This window comes from Chlorocebus sabaeus, chromosome 4 (assembly GCF_047675955.1).
Source record: "Chlorocebus sabaeus isolate Y175 chromosome 4, mChlSab1.0.hap1, whole genome shotgun sequence".
Classification (NCBI taxonomy): Eukaryota; Metazoa; Chordata; class Mammalia; order Primates; family Cercopithecidae; genus Chlorocebus; species Chlorocebus sabaeus.
Genome location: NC_132907.1, coordinates 86728089 through 86744023, shown reverse-complemented (window position 1 = coordinate 86744023; position 15935 = coordinate 86728089). Strand labels below are relative to the sequence as shown.

At 38.2% G+C, this 15935-nt stretch overlaps 1 protein-coding gene across 1 annotated transcript in view; it reads left to right on the top strand.

Annotated features, from left to right (window-relative positions):
• Window positions 1-15935, top strand: part of ADCY2 (adenylate cyclase 2) — a 426522-nt gene that overhangs the window by 322333 nt on the left and 88254 nt on the right. The window contains exons 13-14 of the mRNA XM_007961181.3: window positions 2353-2422; window positions 5275-5372. Of these exons, the coding sequence (XP_007959372.3) occupies window positions 2353-2422; window positions 5275-5372 (168 nt within the window). The remainder of the gene's footprint in view (window positions 1-2352; window positions 2423-5274; window positions 5373-15935) is intronic.

Below are 15935 nucleotides of genomic sequence, written 5' to 3'. Positions count from 1 at the left end.
TCACTGGTGGGGACCAAGTCGTGTCCCCAAGCTTGGATCTAGTGCTGGGGCTCACGAAGCACCACAGGGGTTCTGGGGACTTAAGGCAAGCAAGCCTCATCCCGAGCCCTTGCCATCCACCTGCAGGTCACAGGCCATGGAAACCTAGACTGGGTGCATGCTGGCATGACTAGTAAAGGAGGTGCTGGTTTTATTTTCACTTCCTAAATTTAACTCTCGCTCCCAAGCTGACATTTTCCAGGAACATTTATAAACTATATTTTTTTCTCAGTAAAGGAAATACTGTTTTTAGTAAGTTACCTGCATATATTATTCATAGTCTGATAAAAACACAGTTCTGAAAGTGAGTGTGGTGAAAATTTATCTTAATTTGTATTTTCTGGTCCTTTTAATGTCAACCAATCTTTGATTCCTCCGTCTAGTCTTGTGAAACAGAATAATAGTTCTGCCGCTGGTATGGTAATAAGAAATACCATAAAAGTTTATTTCCCTACAGCTTATACCCTTGAATCAAAGAACTATGCAGCCATAAAAAAGAATGAGATCGGCCAGGTGTGGTGGCTCATGCCTGTAATTCCTGCATTTTGAAAGGCCGAGGCAGGTAGATCACCTGAGGTCAGGAGTTCAAGACCAGCCTGACCAACATGGAGAAACCCTGTAGCTGGGCTTGCTGGCATGCACCTCTAATCCCAGCTACTTGGCAGGCTAAGAGAGGAGAATCACTTGTACCCATGAGGCAGAGGTTGCAGTGAGCTGAGATCATGCCACTGCACTCCAGCCTGGGCAACAAGAGTGAAACTCCATCTCAAAACAAACAAACAAACAAAATCATTTCCTTTGCAAGAACATGGCTGGAGCTGGAGGCCATTATCCTTAGCAAACACAGGAATAGAAAACCAAATGTTCTCACTTATAAGTGGGATGAGAGATGAGAACACATGGACACGTAGAGGGGAACAACATATGCTGGGGCCTGTCAGAGGGTGGAGGGAGGGAGGAGGGAGAAGATCAGGAAAAATAACTAATGGGTACTAGGCTTAATACCTGGGTGATGAAATAATCTGTACAACAAACTCCCATGACACAAATTTTACCTATGTAACAAACCTGCACTAAATAAAAGATTTTTAAAAGAGATATTTTTATTGTTCTCACTTTTAATGGTTGTCAGTCTAGAATACATTACTGACTTCCCTGCCCCAGTCGAAAGTGCCCTGTGGATGGTTCCTGGGATGTTCAAGCTAATCTTGGTGTGTGCCTGGCAGTGAGAGTCTTCCAAACTACTTGCTTCAAACAGGTGTTTAAAAGTCAAACAGTGTGGTACAGTGCATACTTCCATATAATTTTTATTTATTTGTCAACAACTGAGCGATGCATAGTACTTATGCATGCGTTTTTATGTTTGCGTCAATCTATCCTGAACAGATTGCTTATTATACTAGTATTTTTATCAATTTTTTAAAAACTCTAGACAGGCGCGGTGGCTCACGCCTGTAATCCCAGCACTTTGGGAGACTGAGGCAAGTGGATCACGAAGTTGGGAGTTCATGACCAGCCTGGTCAACATGGTGAAACCCCATCTCTACTAAAAATACAAACATTATCCAGGTGTGGTGGCGGGCACCTATAGTCCCAGCTACTCAGGAGGCTGAGGCAGGAGAATGGCTTGAACCTGGGAGGCAGAAGTTGCAATGAGCCAAGATCACATCACTGCACTCCAGCCTGGGTGACAGAGTGAGACTCGATCTCAAAAAAGAAAAGAAAAGAAAACTTTATTCAAGCATGACTTTTTCTTTCTAGAAATGAAAAAAGTGACAATGAAAGTATGTTTGCTAAGTCTGAAAGAAGCAAAACCTTCTCACCCAGATCTTAAAAGCACTCTGATGGTTTGGATGCTCTGATCTGTTGCCCTCTAGAAGCTGAAAAAAAAAAAAAAAATGGTGCTTCTCTAGGAATTAGATCCTTAAGGAGGTGAAACTACTGGATGATTTCAGAAAAACATGGGGAAATCACATTATTGATGTCTTTACTCCTTTAGATGAACTTATCTCCCTTGTTATTTAATTTGGATCCCTTGAGTTTCAGTTGATTTGACAGTTGGTTTATAATATAGAATTTTCCAAGGAGGACAGTGTATGATTAGGAATATTATATTTTCAGATCCTGTTAACATTATCCAGATTCCATATCCAGTTAGTTGGCATTATATGTTGTTTTTAAAAAAAAAAAAAAAAAATGTTGTTCAGAATGATACACGATAAAGAAAGAAGAGTGCAAGTCATTTTAATAAATAGTTCCAGATGTTTGATTGGAGATTCAGTTTTATGATGTGTTGGTCCTTTCTATTTCTAGGCAATGGCTCAAGTCTGAAGACATTCAGAGAATCTCACTGCTTTTCTATAACAAAGTACTAGAAAAAGAGGTAAGCTTTTTTCTTCTTCAAAATCACCAATTGGGTTTTCTGAAATTTGAATTTCTTCATGAAATTGTGCTCATGTTTTTTATATGTGGCATTTAAGCTGCCTCTCACTATATTCAAACTCTTTCTGGCTTTTCTGGTGATTCTTTCATGCATATATTGCTTTATTGTATTTCTTGTTACCAAGTTTCTATCTTTGGTCAGTCACCATTCTCAACCCTCTCGATAGTAAATGGTATCTGCAATGTGTGTGAAATATCCCAATTAAATGAAAGATGTGAGAGATAATATCTGCTCTTCTCAATGTGAAATTCTCTCAGAAAAGTCTTAAAAAAACCAGAATTCTTCTTGATAAATCTACAATGTCTTTACACAAATTATTTTAATATTTTGACCAAAATATGAGTTTTACATTGAATGTTTTTTCAGGGTAATTAGAACTTTTAAGTGTTATTGTATCTAAATATTTTCATATTATGGCTCTTAAAGTGAGAGCTATTTCAGGCACAAATAAGTAAGCAGACATTTAGATTTTACATGTCAAGCTATATATGAGTTTGCTAAAATGACTTCAGTTGATTGTTGCAGAGAGGACAACCATTCTTCTAGCTCGACTTTATTTTATTTGCCTTTTGTTTTTTGTTGATCTAGAGAAGGAACCAGACTTAGAAGTAATTTGCATCATCCAACTATATAATTACAGGCCTAGTTTGAACAAAAGTTACATTAATGGTAGCATTCGCAGCTCTGGTATTAAAATTATGTTGATAGGCCCAGTGGCTCATGCCTGTAATCCCAGCATTTTGGGAGGCCAAGGCAGGCGGATCACGAGGTCAAGAGATCTAGACCACCCTGGCTAACACGGTGAAACCCAGTCTCTACTAAAAATATAAAAAAATTAGCCAGGCGAGGTGGCGGACGCCTGTAGTCCTAGCTACTCGGGAGGCTGAGGCAGGAGAATGGCATGAACCTGAGAGGCGGAGCTTGTAGTGAGCCAAGATCGCGCCACTGTGCTCCAACCTAGAAGAGTGAGACTCCATCTCAAAAATAATAATAATAAATTATGTTGATAAAATTTAGTTCATTATTTTATGAATATCAAATAGAAATATTAAATATGATAATTCCTTCCAAAATCTATGGACACACCAAAAGTTTTTTTTTTTATGTTGGTTGTCAAGAGGATGTATTGTCTACTGCTAAGTAGAGGACTCTGACCATTGAATGCAGTTTACCAAATTGATGCTTGTTATAATGTGCTATTATTGACCATCTTATCGTTAGTAACTTTAGCAATATTAATGGCTACTTATTGCTTAGCTGTTACATTATTTCTTTCCTGATAGAAGTCCATTTCTTTGTTAATACCACAAAGATATTCCCACTCATATCTCTGCACAAAGGCCTGAAGAAGTTAGAAGATAAGGATTTAATTGAGGACATAGAATGTAATCACATATCAGCAATTATGCTAATATAGCTTCTTCATGAGCATGGAAATTATGTTGGCTACTAAGTCACAAAATATACCCCCCAAAATTCTAGCAAACAGAAAGTGATCATTTAAAAATGCAGCTTTTGCATACATTCCCCATGTATACATATTTGTGGATGCCGACTTCAAAGCAAATTTTAGAGAGCAGCAAGACTTAAGCTCAGTTTTTGTCCATCTGTCCCCAGCTTGCCCTTCAGGGGATCAGGTAGGGCAAAAGGCCGCAAGAGCTAAGAGAAGAGAAATATCTGGAGACCCATCAGAGATCCTTCATGCAGCACTAAAACAGGGAGGCTAAAATGCAAGAAATACATATGTGTCCCTGTAACTTGGGAGACTTTATGCAAATGTAGCCAATGCAACCTGACAGTACTTTCAGGAGGTTTCAAAGGCATTGGCACAAAGTTTTATTTCCTTTAATGTTACCATACAACCTTTCGTAAGGCAGTTGAGCCTCAAAGTTGAGAGTATGAGTTCAGAGCCTGGTGAAGGTCCTGGTTTCCCATGCACTGTACCTCACTGATTCTAGTCAATTGTTCCAGTCCACAGTTTCTTCATCCAAAAATAGGGGCTGTTGTGTGGATTGAATGATTATCACAGGGAAAGCAGGGAATGCAGGACACCATGCTGAATGCAGCAGGGGTCATCACCAGCATCATAAGTATAGCCCTCTCTGGCATTTTTATCCTGCCTAAGTCAAGCAGGGTCAGCCCCAGGTAAGCAGCTCACACTGGTCAGCTTATTCATGGCATGGGGAACCATGTGGGTTCCTGCTAAATGCACTGGGCAAGAGGAAGAAAGAGGAGCCCAGTGGCCAGACTCAGAACAAGCCAACTAAGAATCAAGTCGACAAACCTTTTGGTCTTGTAACTTTACCCATCACCTCTCAATGGCATTAAGACAAATAATAAAATAAAATACTAAAATAAAGGAATATGACTTGCATTTCCTCAGTAGTATTGAAAAGTAAAATAGTATATGAGAAGGCATTCCCTTTCCCTCAATACTCATAGACAACAGACCCTCATGGGACCCAGGGCACAGGCACGATTCACAGTTCACTCACTCAACCTTCTGGTCAGGTACCTCTCTCCTTACTAGAGAGATTCAGTTGCTTATAGATGGCTTTGAGAACAGTTCCGCTCATGAACTGTGGTCCTTGGAAGTCACTCCTTCACGGTTCTTATGGGGGAAGAAAACACTCACTGCTGAGATGAACAGGCTTTCTCCTTCCCTCGCGTTGGTGTCAATCTACACAATTACTGAGTGTGGTGCATGCTCTGGGTACAACTAGGCTGCTGGTCACTGTGTGCAGCTCTTCTCTTGGAGAACCATCACTCACAGGTTCCTTTCTCCCCTTCAGTACCGGGCCACAGCACTGCCAGCATTCAAGTATTACGTGACTTGTGCCTGTCTCATATTCTTCTGTATCTTCATTGTGCAGATTCTCGTGCTGCCAAAGTAAGTACTTCTGGTTTCCATTGGGATTCTCACCTGGGGTGCCTTTCCACTGGAGCCCAGTTATATTTAAAGGTGTGAAAGGATGCTAATGTGTAGACAGAGGGGTGATTTAACATGTCATGGTGAAGGGAGAGTAACCCAGGACCTCGGAGGTTAAGTGGCCCCCATGTGTCTTCCTTAGCATAATGTTGGATTTTCAGAGTGGACATGTTGATTCAAACTTCTAGGGATTTAAAAAAAAGAACTTAACCTTCTTGTTTTGATGTTGGTATTACTCTGATGCACAGTCTAGGAAATGTAGCTCAATAAACTTTACCCACAAAGAGCGCAGTCCCCAGATGCAGTTTCTAATAAACAAATGGCATTATATTACATTGAAAGGGCATGGCCTTTCACTATAAGACACACTTTGCCCACCCATCCATTTTGTCCAAGTTCTGTGCGTTACACGGTCCTCTCTTTGAAATCCACTCCACAGCCGTCTTTGATTGTTATAAGTCAAGGTTCAGCCGACCTCTCCCAGGAGAGACGTGGGTACAAATGGGAGAATCGGAGCAAACCACATTTCATGCTTTGGGGTGAATTCCTTCTGGTTCCACTTACTGGTGAAAAACCAATCACTTTAGGATCCCTAGGTCATCTTTCTCTTGCACCTTCTTAATTCATTCAAGACCAATCAGGTGACTTTCTTCAAGAAAGCTAATTCTCATTTTACAATCTAAAGAAAATTATTGTCCTTCTTTTAATAACTGGGGATATAGAAAGAAGTTTTAAGATAGATTTTTTTTTCCTTCTGATCATATATTTTTTCTTAACCTATTTTGTTAAGGTCAAAGCAACCATTTTCAATCTAGTAGAATTCAGTTGTGTGCTTGCATTTAACTCTCATGGTGCAGCCAGCCTTTGTGGGCAACTCAAGCGGGTTAGATTGAGTAGCGTTTTGTCTCATTAACACACTGAGCAAGCTACAAAGAAGTTGTCTGTTTCTCCGCCTCTGTACTTCAAAGGATTTTCTTCTGGGCACTGAGCCAAATAGCCAAAAACCACTTTTGGGGTACAAGTGGTTTTTGGTTACATGGATGAATTGTAGAGTGGTGAAAGTTTCGTTCATGTATGTGCAGTTCCTTAGCAATGTGCTCCCTTATGGAAGGGGTTTCCAGTAGACTTCCCCTCTCCCCATGAATTGGAAATGTAATACATGGGCAAAAGGAGCCCTTCTTCAGGACTTACAAAATCTTGGGATTTACAAAAAAATTGGGACAGTGAAATGTCCCAATGTTAACATATCAGTTTTCCATTCAAACAAATGTTAACAAATTAAGCTCCTTAGTGTCAGGCCTGTTATCATGGTACTGGAGAGAAACAGCCATCCCAGTACACACTGGCTTATAGACTGGTAGAGCAGAAAAGCATTTTGAAAGCTAGATAGGTGGAATAAATATTACCCAGGGAAGGGGTCCTCACTGTTACTCTTACATAGATAGATTCATTAATTTTTCTACATCTTCCTATTGGATGAGTATTTCTATATTCTCTGCATTATAAGTAATACAGGATCTGTCACCTACTGGGAGGTGCTGGGGGTGGGGAGAGTGACTGGGGGCGATTTAGAAGATGCCTCCAAAGAAGACAATAAGACTTCCAGGAACCAGGAAAAATGTTTCGTGGGATTTCACTTTTAAGAAACACATCCCTGTCATGTCTTTGCTGGCTTGGCTTTGATTTTCCTTGTCTCTCTTCTGTGGTATTGCATCTTTATGAGGACCCATGGACATTCATTCTCTCAAGCTTCATCACCCATTACTTTTGTGGGTGTACGCAGGTTGCATTCGCTCTGAGGAAAATCCACAGCCTCATCTAATGGAGCCCCCAGACCTGCACTTGCTGTAACAGCCTCAGGCTTCTTGTTCTGTGACTTCTTCATGTTTCTTTCATATTAATATCTTCATTTTTTTTCTTTTTCTTTAAAAACAATCTTCCTAGGAAATATCTCAAAGATACAGAAAAGTACAGAGTGTGATATAATAAACACACACAGGTCCATAATCCAGACTTTTGCAAATGTTTACCTTGTGTCCTCTTTACTGTAGATACAATTTTCCATCCTCTTGACTGTTATTATTTGGGTATGCTTCCTTTAAACAATACATGTTTTTATTTTGGTTTTATTTATTCAATTTGATATCTTTCTTTGTGTTAATTTCTTCTATATTTGTTTTTGTCATCTGTATTTTGATTTTATAATTGGTGTGAGTGGACCCACTTCTACCATTTTATTTTGTGTTTTATTTACCTTGCTTTTCTTTGGTCCTTTATTCTCTTTTTTCTGGTTTCTAATGGATTGATCAAGTTCTTTTATTCCTTTTATTAATGGTAAATTAAAAGCAACTTTATTAGAAAGTAAAGAAATAAAAGAATGGCTACTCCATAGGCAGAGAGGCCTGTTTATTCTTTTATTTCTTTTACTGGTTAGGAAGTATATATATTTTTTTCATTAAAGATTACTATTAAAGTTTATAGAATATATATCATTTATATTTTTCTTTTAATGATTATCATTAAAATTTCAATATGTATTATTTATGTTAAAGAATAAAAATATATAATTATTATTTATAATATGTATTTTACATTTACATGTTTTTAATATTATATATTTTTTGTCAATATCTTTTGGGATAGAAGTGGTTTTTGTTACATGGATGAATTGTAGAGTTGTGAAGTCTGAGATTTCAGTGCATTCATCACCCAAGTAGTATACATTGTACCTAATACGTAGTTGTCTATCCCTCACTCTTCCTACCCTTCCCCCTTTGGAGTCTCCATAATCCATTGTATCACGCTGTGGGCCTTTACGTACCCATAGCTTAACTACCATTTATAAGTGAGAACATACAGTATTTGGTTTTCCATTCCTGAGTTATTTCACTTAGAATAATGGCTTCCAGTTCCAACCAAGTTGCTGCAGAAGATATTATTTTTTTATTTTGGTGGCAGAGTAATTTTCCATCGTGTATGTACACTACATTTCATTTATCCATTCATTGGTTGATGAATGCTTGCATTGGTTCCATGTCTTGGCAATTGTGAATTGAATTTTAACATTTATGCTTAATGAAATACATTCTAAACTTATTCATAATCTCTCTTCAATATAATTATTTCCTAGGATTTTTAGCTCTGACTGTGATTATAGTCAATGTTTATTTAAATCTGCCACATTCTTTACCAATTAATTTGCTCATCAATGCTTTTTAAAAATTATTGGTTTCTTCAAATTCATTTATTTATTTTTTGGTGATGTCTATGAGTTGTTAGGGTTTTTGGAGAGGGGATTTATGAGTAACAATAGCTGCCTTTTTAAGTTATATTAAAATTTCTGTATCTACCTTATTTCACAGTTCTTGAATAACAGTTTAACTGGGCATAAAATTATAGGTTAACTTTTATTTTCCCTCAGACTTATGATGACATTACTCTGTGGCATTACAGCTTCTATTTTTGTTAATGAAGTATTTCTGTCAGTCTCATTACATTCCTTTCTAAGGAGTTTATCTTTCCTCTCTGAGTGCTTTTAGGTATCTTTTTGGCTTAGGGGTGTGGTGACGGTATTTTCACCGTATTGTTTCCATAAGTGTTTTTGTTTTCATCTACCTAAGTGACTAGGTGTGATTTTTTGATCTGAAGACACATATCTTTGCTCAGTTCTGCAACATTCTCTGACTCTGTCTCTTACATATTGCTGTTGATTGTCTTCATTGTCTATTCTTTCTTCTGGAGTTCTTGTAACGGCATATTTTGTTGTCATCCTGGGCTCCAGGTTTTGTCATATTTCCTCCCAGTTTCCACTTTTTTATTTCTTTGGGCTGCATTCTGATAAATTCTTCACCCAACATTGAGATTATAATATTTGTGATTTTTTTTTTTCATGTCTAAGAAGTCTATGTTGTTCTTAAAACCTAACCTTTTTGTATATATAATTTTATATTTTGCCTATGGAGTTTTGTTTCGTTTTCCTTTACTTGCAGATACATACATACATACATACATACATATATATATATGTATTGATTGATTGATTGATTGATTTTTGAGATGGGGTCTTGCTGTGTCACCCAGGCTAGAGTGTAGTGGCACAATCTCGGCTCACTGCAACCTCCTCCTCCTGGGTTCAAGCAGTTCTCCTATCTCAGCCTCCCAAGTACCTCAGATTACAGGTACTCAACACCACGCCCGGCTGATTTTTGTATTTTTAGTAGAGACGGGGTTTCACCATATTTGTCAGGCTGGTCTCGAACTCGTCACCTCAAGGATCTGCCTACCTTGGGCTCCCAAAGTGCTGGGATTACAGGCGTGAGCCACCACGCCTGGTCTATTGCAGATTGTAAACATGTTATATGGAAAGATCACTTCTTTTATTTCTTTTTATTTATTATTTTGAGACAGAGTTCTGTTCTGTCACCCAGGCTGAAGTGTGGTGGCACCATCTTGGCTCACTGCAACCTCTGCCTCCCGGGTTCAAGCAGTTCTCCTGCCTCAGCCTCCCGAGTAGCTGGAATTACAGGCACCTGCCACTGAGCCGGGCTAATTTTTATATTTTTAGTAGAAACGGAGTTTCACCATGTTGGCCAGGCTGGTCTCAAACTTCTAGCCTCAAGCAATCCGCCTGCCTTGGCCTCCCAAAGTGTTGAGATTACAGGTGTGAATCACTGCGCCTGGCGGAAATATCACTTATTTTACTGTGTTCCTTAGGATTGATCAATATGTGATTCTGCCATTTAAGTCTGTCCTTGTATTGTCTGTAATTTTGTGTATATATTTATCAACAGCAAGGATTTGGGTCCATGGTAGTCTTGTATGTTCTGAGTTGTAACGGCATCACTATGGGATAGATTTCAGTGTATCTTTGCCAGGTATCTCTGGGATTCACCAATTCAAGTCACAATATTTTATTAAATCCTTAGACTAAGGTTCCTGCACTAAGGAGGTCATGTGAATTTGGGTCAACACCTACTGGCATGGAGCAAGATTGGTGATCCCAATTTTTGAAACTGACCTTTTCTTCATGGTCCCAGTCAGATGGTTATCTTCCCTAAACATTACCAGACTGGTGGAGAGTTTTTCTGTTTCTTGTTTCTTGGTTGGACAGCCCTTCAGGGCCCCTGCCTTTATTCAAGAGCTCAGTTCTAATTTCATGTTAATCAAATGCCTGAGAGCATCACCTTCCTTGGGTAGACATCAATCTTACACCAAGAACAGGTATTAGCCCCTGGTTTCTCCTGGGCCTTTAGCATCAGCCCCTCTCAGCGATCTGCATTTAAATACCTTCTGTGTACTAGGAATCTCTCTTTCTTGCCTATTATCTCATCTATTTAAAGAAACCATTTTGTTGTATTTTATGAAGCATTTTTTGCTAGAATAATGGTGCTTCTCACTTCTGCTGACCTATCTTTACTTGTTTTCTTAACTTGTTAATTATACTTTTGCTTTGTTTCATTTGTTTAGCTTTTTTTGTGGTAAATTGCCTCATGTGTTTTTGGAAAAGGGAAAGAAATAATTAAATGAGTGAGTAAATGAAGGAATGAATAACTAATAATGGAGAAATGTGTTACCTGGAAAGGACCAGTAAAGGGAGTTGTTTTCCTGAAGGGGAGCCCAACATCGTCCTTATTCAGCCTATAATCTTTCAATCTGGCTGTAGTCTCAGAATTTGAATAGATAAAATTAAATTATTGGTTGACTCCTCTTTTTGGAGTTGCTCTCTCACTCTGTCTGCCCTGTAGTATAACTTTATCAAAAATGTGAGCTACCTTCGAAGACCAAAAGTGATCAAGCATGAATTGCTTTTTCTGTTTTTAAGTAGTTTCATCCATATTATCTGCCAAACTAAATGGATTATGTTTACTGGTCATGAGGACAGTTGTTAAAACAAGGATGAATTTTTTTTCTAGCACAATCTAGGTAAATAACATGTGTTTCATTAGCCCAAGAAAAATTAAGAATAATGATGTTTTACTTAAGAGATATTAATAAACCAAATTATAATGTTAAGTATCTTAGAATTATTATTTCTACTTAGATCTCTAATATCAGTTTCATTACTTATTTCAATACTCAATACTAGAGGTGGTAAAATGCATTCAAATCCTGGCATAGGTTGTACAGAATGATATAGACAAGTCTTACTGCTGGATTAGATATAAGGAGTATGAGAAAATAAGTTTTGCAGGAGTTTTAATTTTGTTTAATTTTGTCCTGAACAGTTGGAAAAACTGTTGCCATTTACAAAGAGAGAATCCTGGGGCAGGCACAGGTTGGGAGGGAGAGCAAACTCAAGGGCTCTGTTCTGGACATGAGATACATGTGCCTGCTACACATCAGGTGCTGGAGTTTCACACAGAAGGGAGTATGTGACCTACAGAATTTATAGAACCTCCTGTGAAACCCTCTGTAGCTGCTATAGATTCTATAGAGCTGGGTGGAGATACAATCTGAAAAACCTGCACCTATGGATTATTTAAATCCAAGAGATGGGATGAGCTCCCCCAAGTAGAGGGTATAGGAAGAGACGACTCTGCACTTTCTGGGGAATACAGTGTGTCTGAAAATTCAGATCTTCAGCCCTTATCATTGCTGTAAAGGTAGAACTCTTCTTACTTGGCCAAAGATCATCTCTTTTTTCTTTCCTACATCTCAGAACCTTCAAGTGTCCAGAACATCTCAAAGCTAAAGTCCTCTCATCAGAGAAAGGCTACTGTAATGGTGATGAATATTTAAATTCCATTTCCTCCTTTCAACTTTTGATTCTTTCTTTCTTCTTTTCTTTTTTACCGAATTCCCTTTCATTTTGAAGTTCTATCTTTTAAAAAGGAGGAATTTTTATTTCATGCTAACTTATAATTAAAAGAAAAGTTTGCTTCCTTTGGTTCTTATCATCCTGACTGAATCCCACGCAACAGATGTGAGTGGAGAGCTGATGAGAGGCTTGCTTTAGGGAGGAAGTAAGGGAAGTGAAGTCAACCAGGAGAGAGGTCGTGAAAGTCATGATGTTCAATAGAATGCCAAAGACATCATTATTTACCCAGAGAGATGGCTTGTAATTAATACATTTCATAGGCTTTTGAGTGGAATGTGTGTCTCCACTGGGCTTCTCTCATCAATAAATGTGTTTCTCACCCCTGTCAGGGCCACCTTTAAGCAATTCATTGACTGGGGAAAAAAAAAAAAAGCAGAAAGGAAAGAGGACCTTGTCCAGAATCAGCCTCATCCATATTCCATAAGAATGCACTTGAGTAAAGCACCAAAGTCAAAAATGAACACTAAAAGTAATTTTTCTTGCCTCATGACAGGGAAAACTCATGTTTGCTTTTCAGTACATACGTAATAAGTTATGCTTCAGGGTTAAAAAGAAGCAGTTTTGCAACTGGGATGTGAATTAAAATTGATTAAGTTACACCAACATCTTGGTATACTTAATGGACCTGAACATGCTTTTGACAGAACAGGCAGGATAAATGGTTATGATTAAGAGCGTTTGACCAACCATTACTTTGTCTCACAGTATTTGTTGTTCCCTGGTGTCTTAGTCCATTTGGACTTCTCTAACAAAGGACCACAGACTGTGTAGCTTAGGAGCAATAGAAATTTAGAAGCCATGGTTCCAGAAGCCGAAGTCTGACATCAGGGTGCCAGCATGGGTGGGTTCGGGTGAGGGCTCTCTTTCAGATTGCTGACTACTGTCTTCTCCTTGTATCCTCACATGGCAGAAAGAAATAGCTAGTTCTGCAGCCAATTCTCATAAGGGCACTAATGCCATTCATGAGGTCTCCACCTTCATGACCCAGTCACCTCCCAAAGGCCCCATTTCCCTAATGCCATCACATTGGGGGTTAGGAATTCAACAGATAGATTTTGGGGGGCAGAAGCATTAAGCCCATAAGAACTCAGATGGAAGAGAGGTCCATCTGAACATAAATGCCAGTATGCCATAGACTAGAATACTGAACAGCCTGAAGGTGAGCATGTTGGTGAGAGTTTGAGCCACCCCAAGTCTGAATCTCAGGTTGTCACATACTATTCTATATGCAAGACCATATCACCTACAAATGAAGATTGTTTTACTTCTTCTTTTACAATCTGATGCCTTTTATATTATTTTCCTGCCCAATTTCCCTGGTTAAAACCTCTAGTACAAAGTTAAATAGAAGTAGCCACAGCACACATCCTTTCTTATTCAATCTCAGGAGAAAAGCATTCAGCCTTTCACCGCTAAGTATGATGTTAGTTGTGAGTTTCTCATGGTGACCTTTTATCAAGATAAGAAATTCCATTTTAGTAATAGTGTGTTGAGTGTTTTCAATGTGAAATAGTGTTGGATTTTGTCAAATCTATTTTCTGCAGCTATTGAGATGATAATGTGTTTTTTCTTCTATTCTATTAATGTGATCTATTGATAGGTTGACTGATATTCAGATATTAAAGCAACCTTACATTTCTTGGGTAAACCCCACTTGGTATTGATATGTAAACCTTTTTACTTGTGGCTGGAGTCAATTGACTAATATTTTGTTAAGGAGTTTTGTATCCATATTCATAAGAGATACTGATTTCTACTTTTTTGTGATGTCTTTGGTATTGGTATCAGGGTGATACTGGTCTCGGAATGAGTTAAGACCTGTTCCCTTCCCTTCCATTTTATGGAAGAGTTTGTAAAAAGTGGATATTACTTCTTCTTTCAAAGTTTTGGGCCAGGCATGGTAGCTCACACCTGTAATCCCAGCACTTTGAGAGGCAGAGGCAGGTACATTACTTGAGCTCAAGAGTTTGAGATCAGCCTGGACAACATGGCAACACCCCTGGGCAAAGGGGCAAAACCCCGTCTCTACCAAAAATACAAAAATTGGCCAGGCGTGGTAGCACAGACCTGTTGGTCCCCGCTACTTGGTAGGCTGAGGCAGGAAGATGGCTGCAGCCCGGGAAGTAGAGGCTGCAGTAAGCTGTGACTGCACCACTGCACTCCAGCTTGGGTGACAGAGCAAGACTCTGTCTAAAAAAATTTTAAAAATTAAATGAAAGTTTGGGAACATTTACCAGTGAAGCCATCTGCACATGAATTTTTCTTTGTAAGTAGATTTTTTTGATTACCAAGTTAATCTCTACTTTTTATAGGTAAGCCTATTTATATTTTTCATTTCTTCTTTAGTCAGTTTTATGTGTCACAACATACTTTTAAGAATGATCACCCCTGCTTAAATGGGCATATCATACCTTACAGCAAATAAAAAACAGATAGTAAGCTGTATTAGTAACACTGTATTCCTTTATCAGCTCTTAATAGATTTTGACATTTGAGAAAGGAGTAAGTAGTGGTCATCAGATACATTCACAAAAAATGTTAACAACTCTTCTGGGATGCTCTTCACTGTGTCCAGCATATTATTATAAAATAGGAAGAGTCACATTTTAATACACGTATTGCTTTTCAGGTCTATTTGACCTTACTTTAGAATGTCTCTGTCAACTCTCTTCATAGTGAATAATTATTCAAAAAAAAGAAACATTGAAATGCATTTTAGGAAACAAAGGCCTATATAATTCATTGTAGTACAAGAATCCATTATTTAAACTCTGATTCACAAAATAAACCTTATGACTTGTTAGTAGATTAACACATAATTGTCTCTGAATCAGTTGATATGTGTTTAATTGAAGGCCAATATAATTCCATAATCCCTTGTTCCATTTATAAAAAAATTAGAGTATGGCATAACCCAAGATATATATATATATTTCTCAATACTTCTAATGCTAAATACTTCCAGCAACAACTTTGTTTTGCCGTTTTCAAAAGAAAAAGGAAGCAATTTAGAGAAGTCACTGTTACAGTTCTTCCCTAGGTTTCTACCTAACTATTAATGATATTATAGTACCCAGAGAAAGCTTTATCTAGTTAATGGATTAGGCTCCAATAAAGAAAACAAATTGCCTTAGGTGTTTCAGAAAGGGAATTTAATAAAAAGAAGTATTTACAGAATAACAGAAAAGCTGATAAACCAAACAGGGGAGAGTATAGTAGCCATGGTATAGCAACAGAAGAAACTTCCTACCACCTCTAGACTTGTAAGGAAACAGGATAGAGGTGTTGTTAGCAGAAACCCAGGCTCCTGGGCCTTCTTGCAGATGCTAGAACCATGCAAAGCTAGAGCTAGACGAAGGTAAGGTGTTATCTGACAAGGATCTGGAACTTTAGAAAAGGCAGGAGTTGAGGGCCATCCAGAAAATGACTGCCAAGTAGAGAGTAAGAAGGAGAAATATACCCAATCTCTTTCTTTCCCTTGCCTCCCAGTTTCCCACCAGCTCTCATCAGCCAAACTAGCTAGAAACATTTGACAAAGAGTCTGTGAAATGAAGTCTTTAGTAGACAGACAGAGATATACTTGAAAGGAAAGAAATTACCAACACACTTAGTGACAAGTTTTCCTAAATTTGTTAAAATCCATCAATCTCCAAAGGCAAGAATCTCTATGAATATCTAGCATGATAAATATGAAGGAAGCCACATGT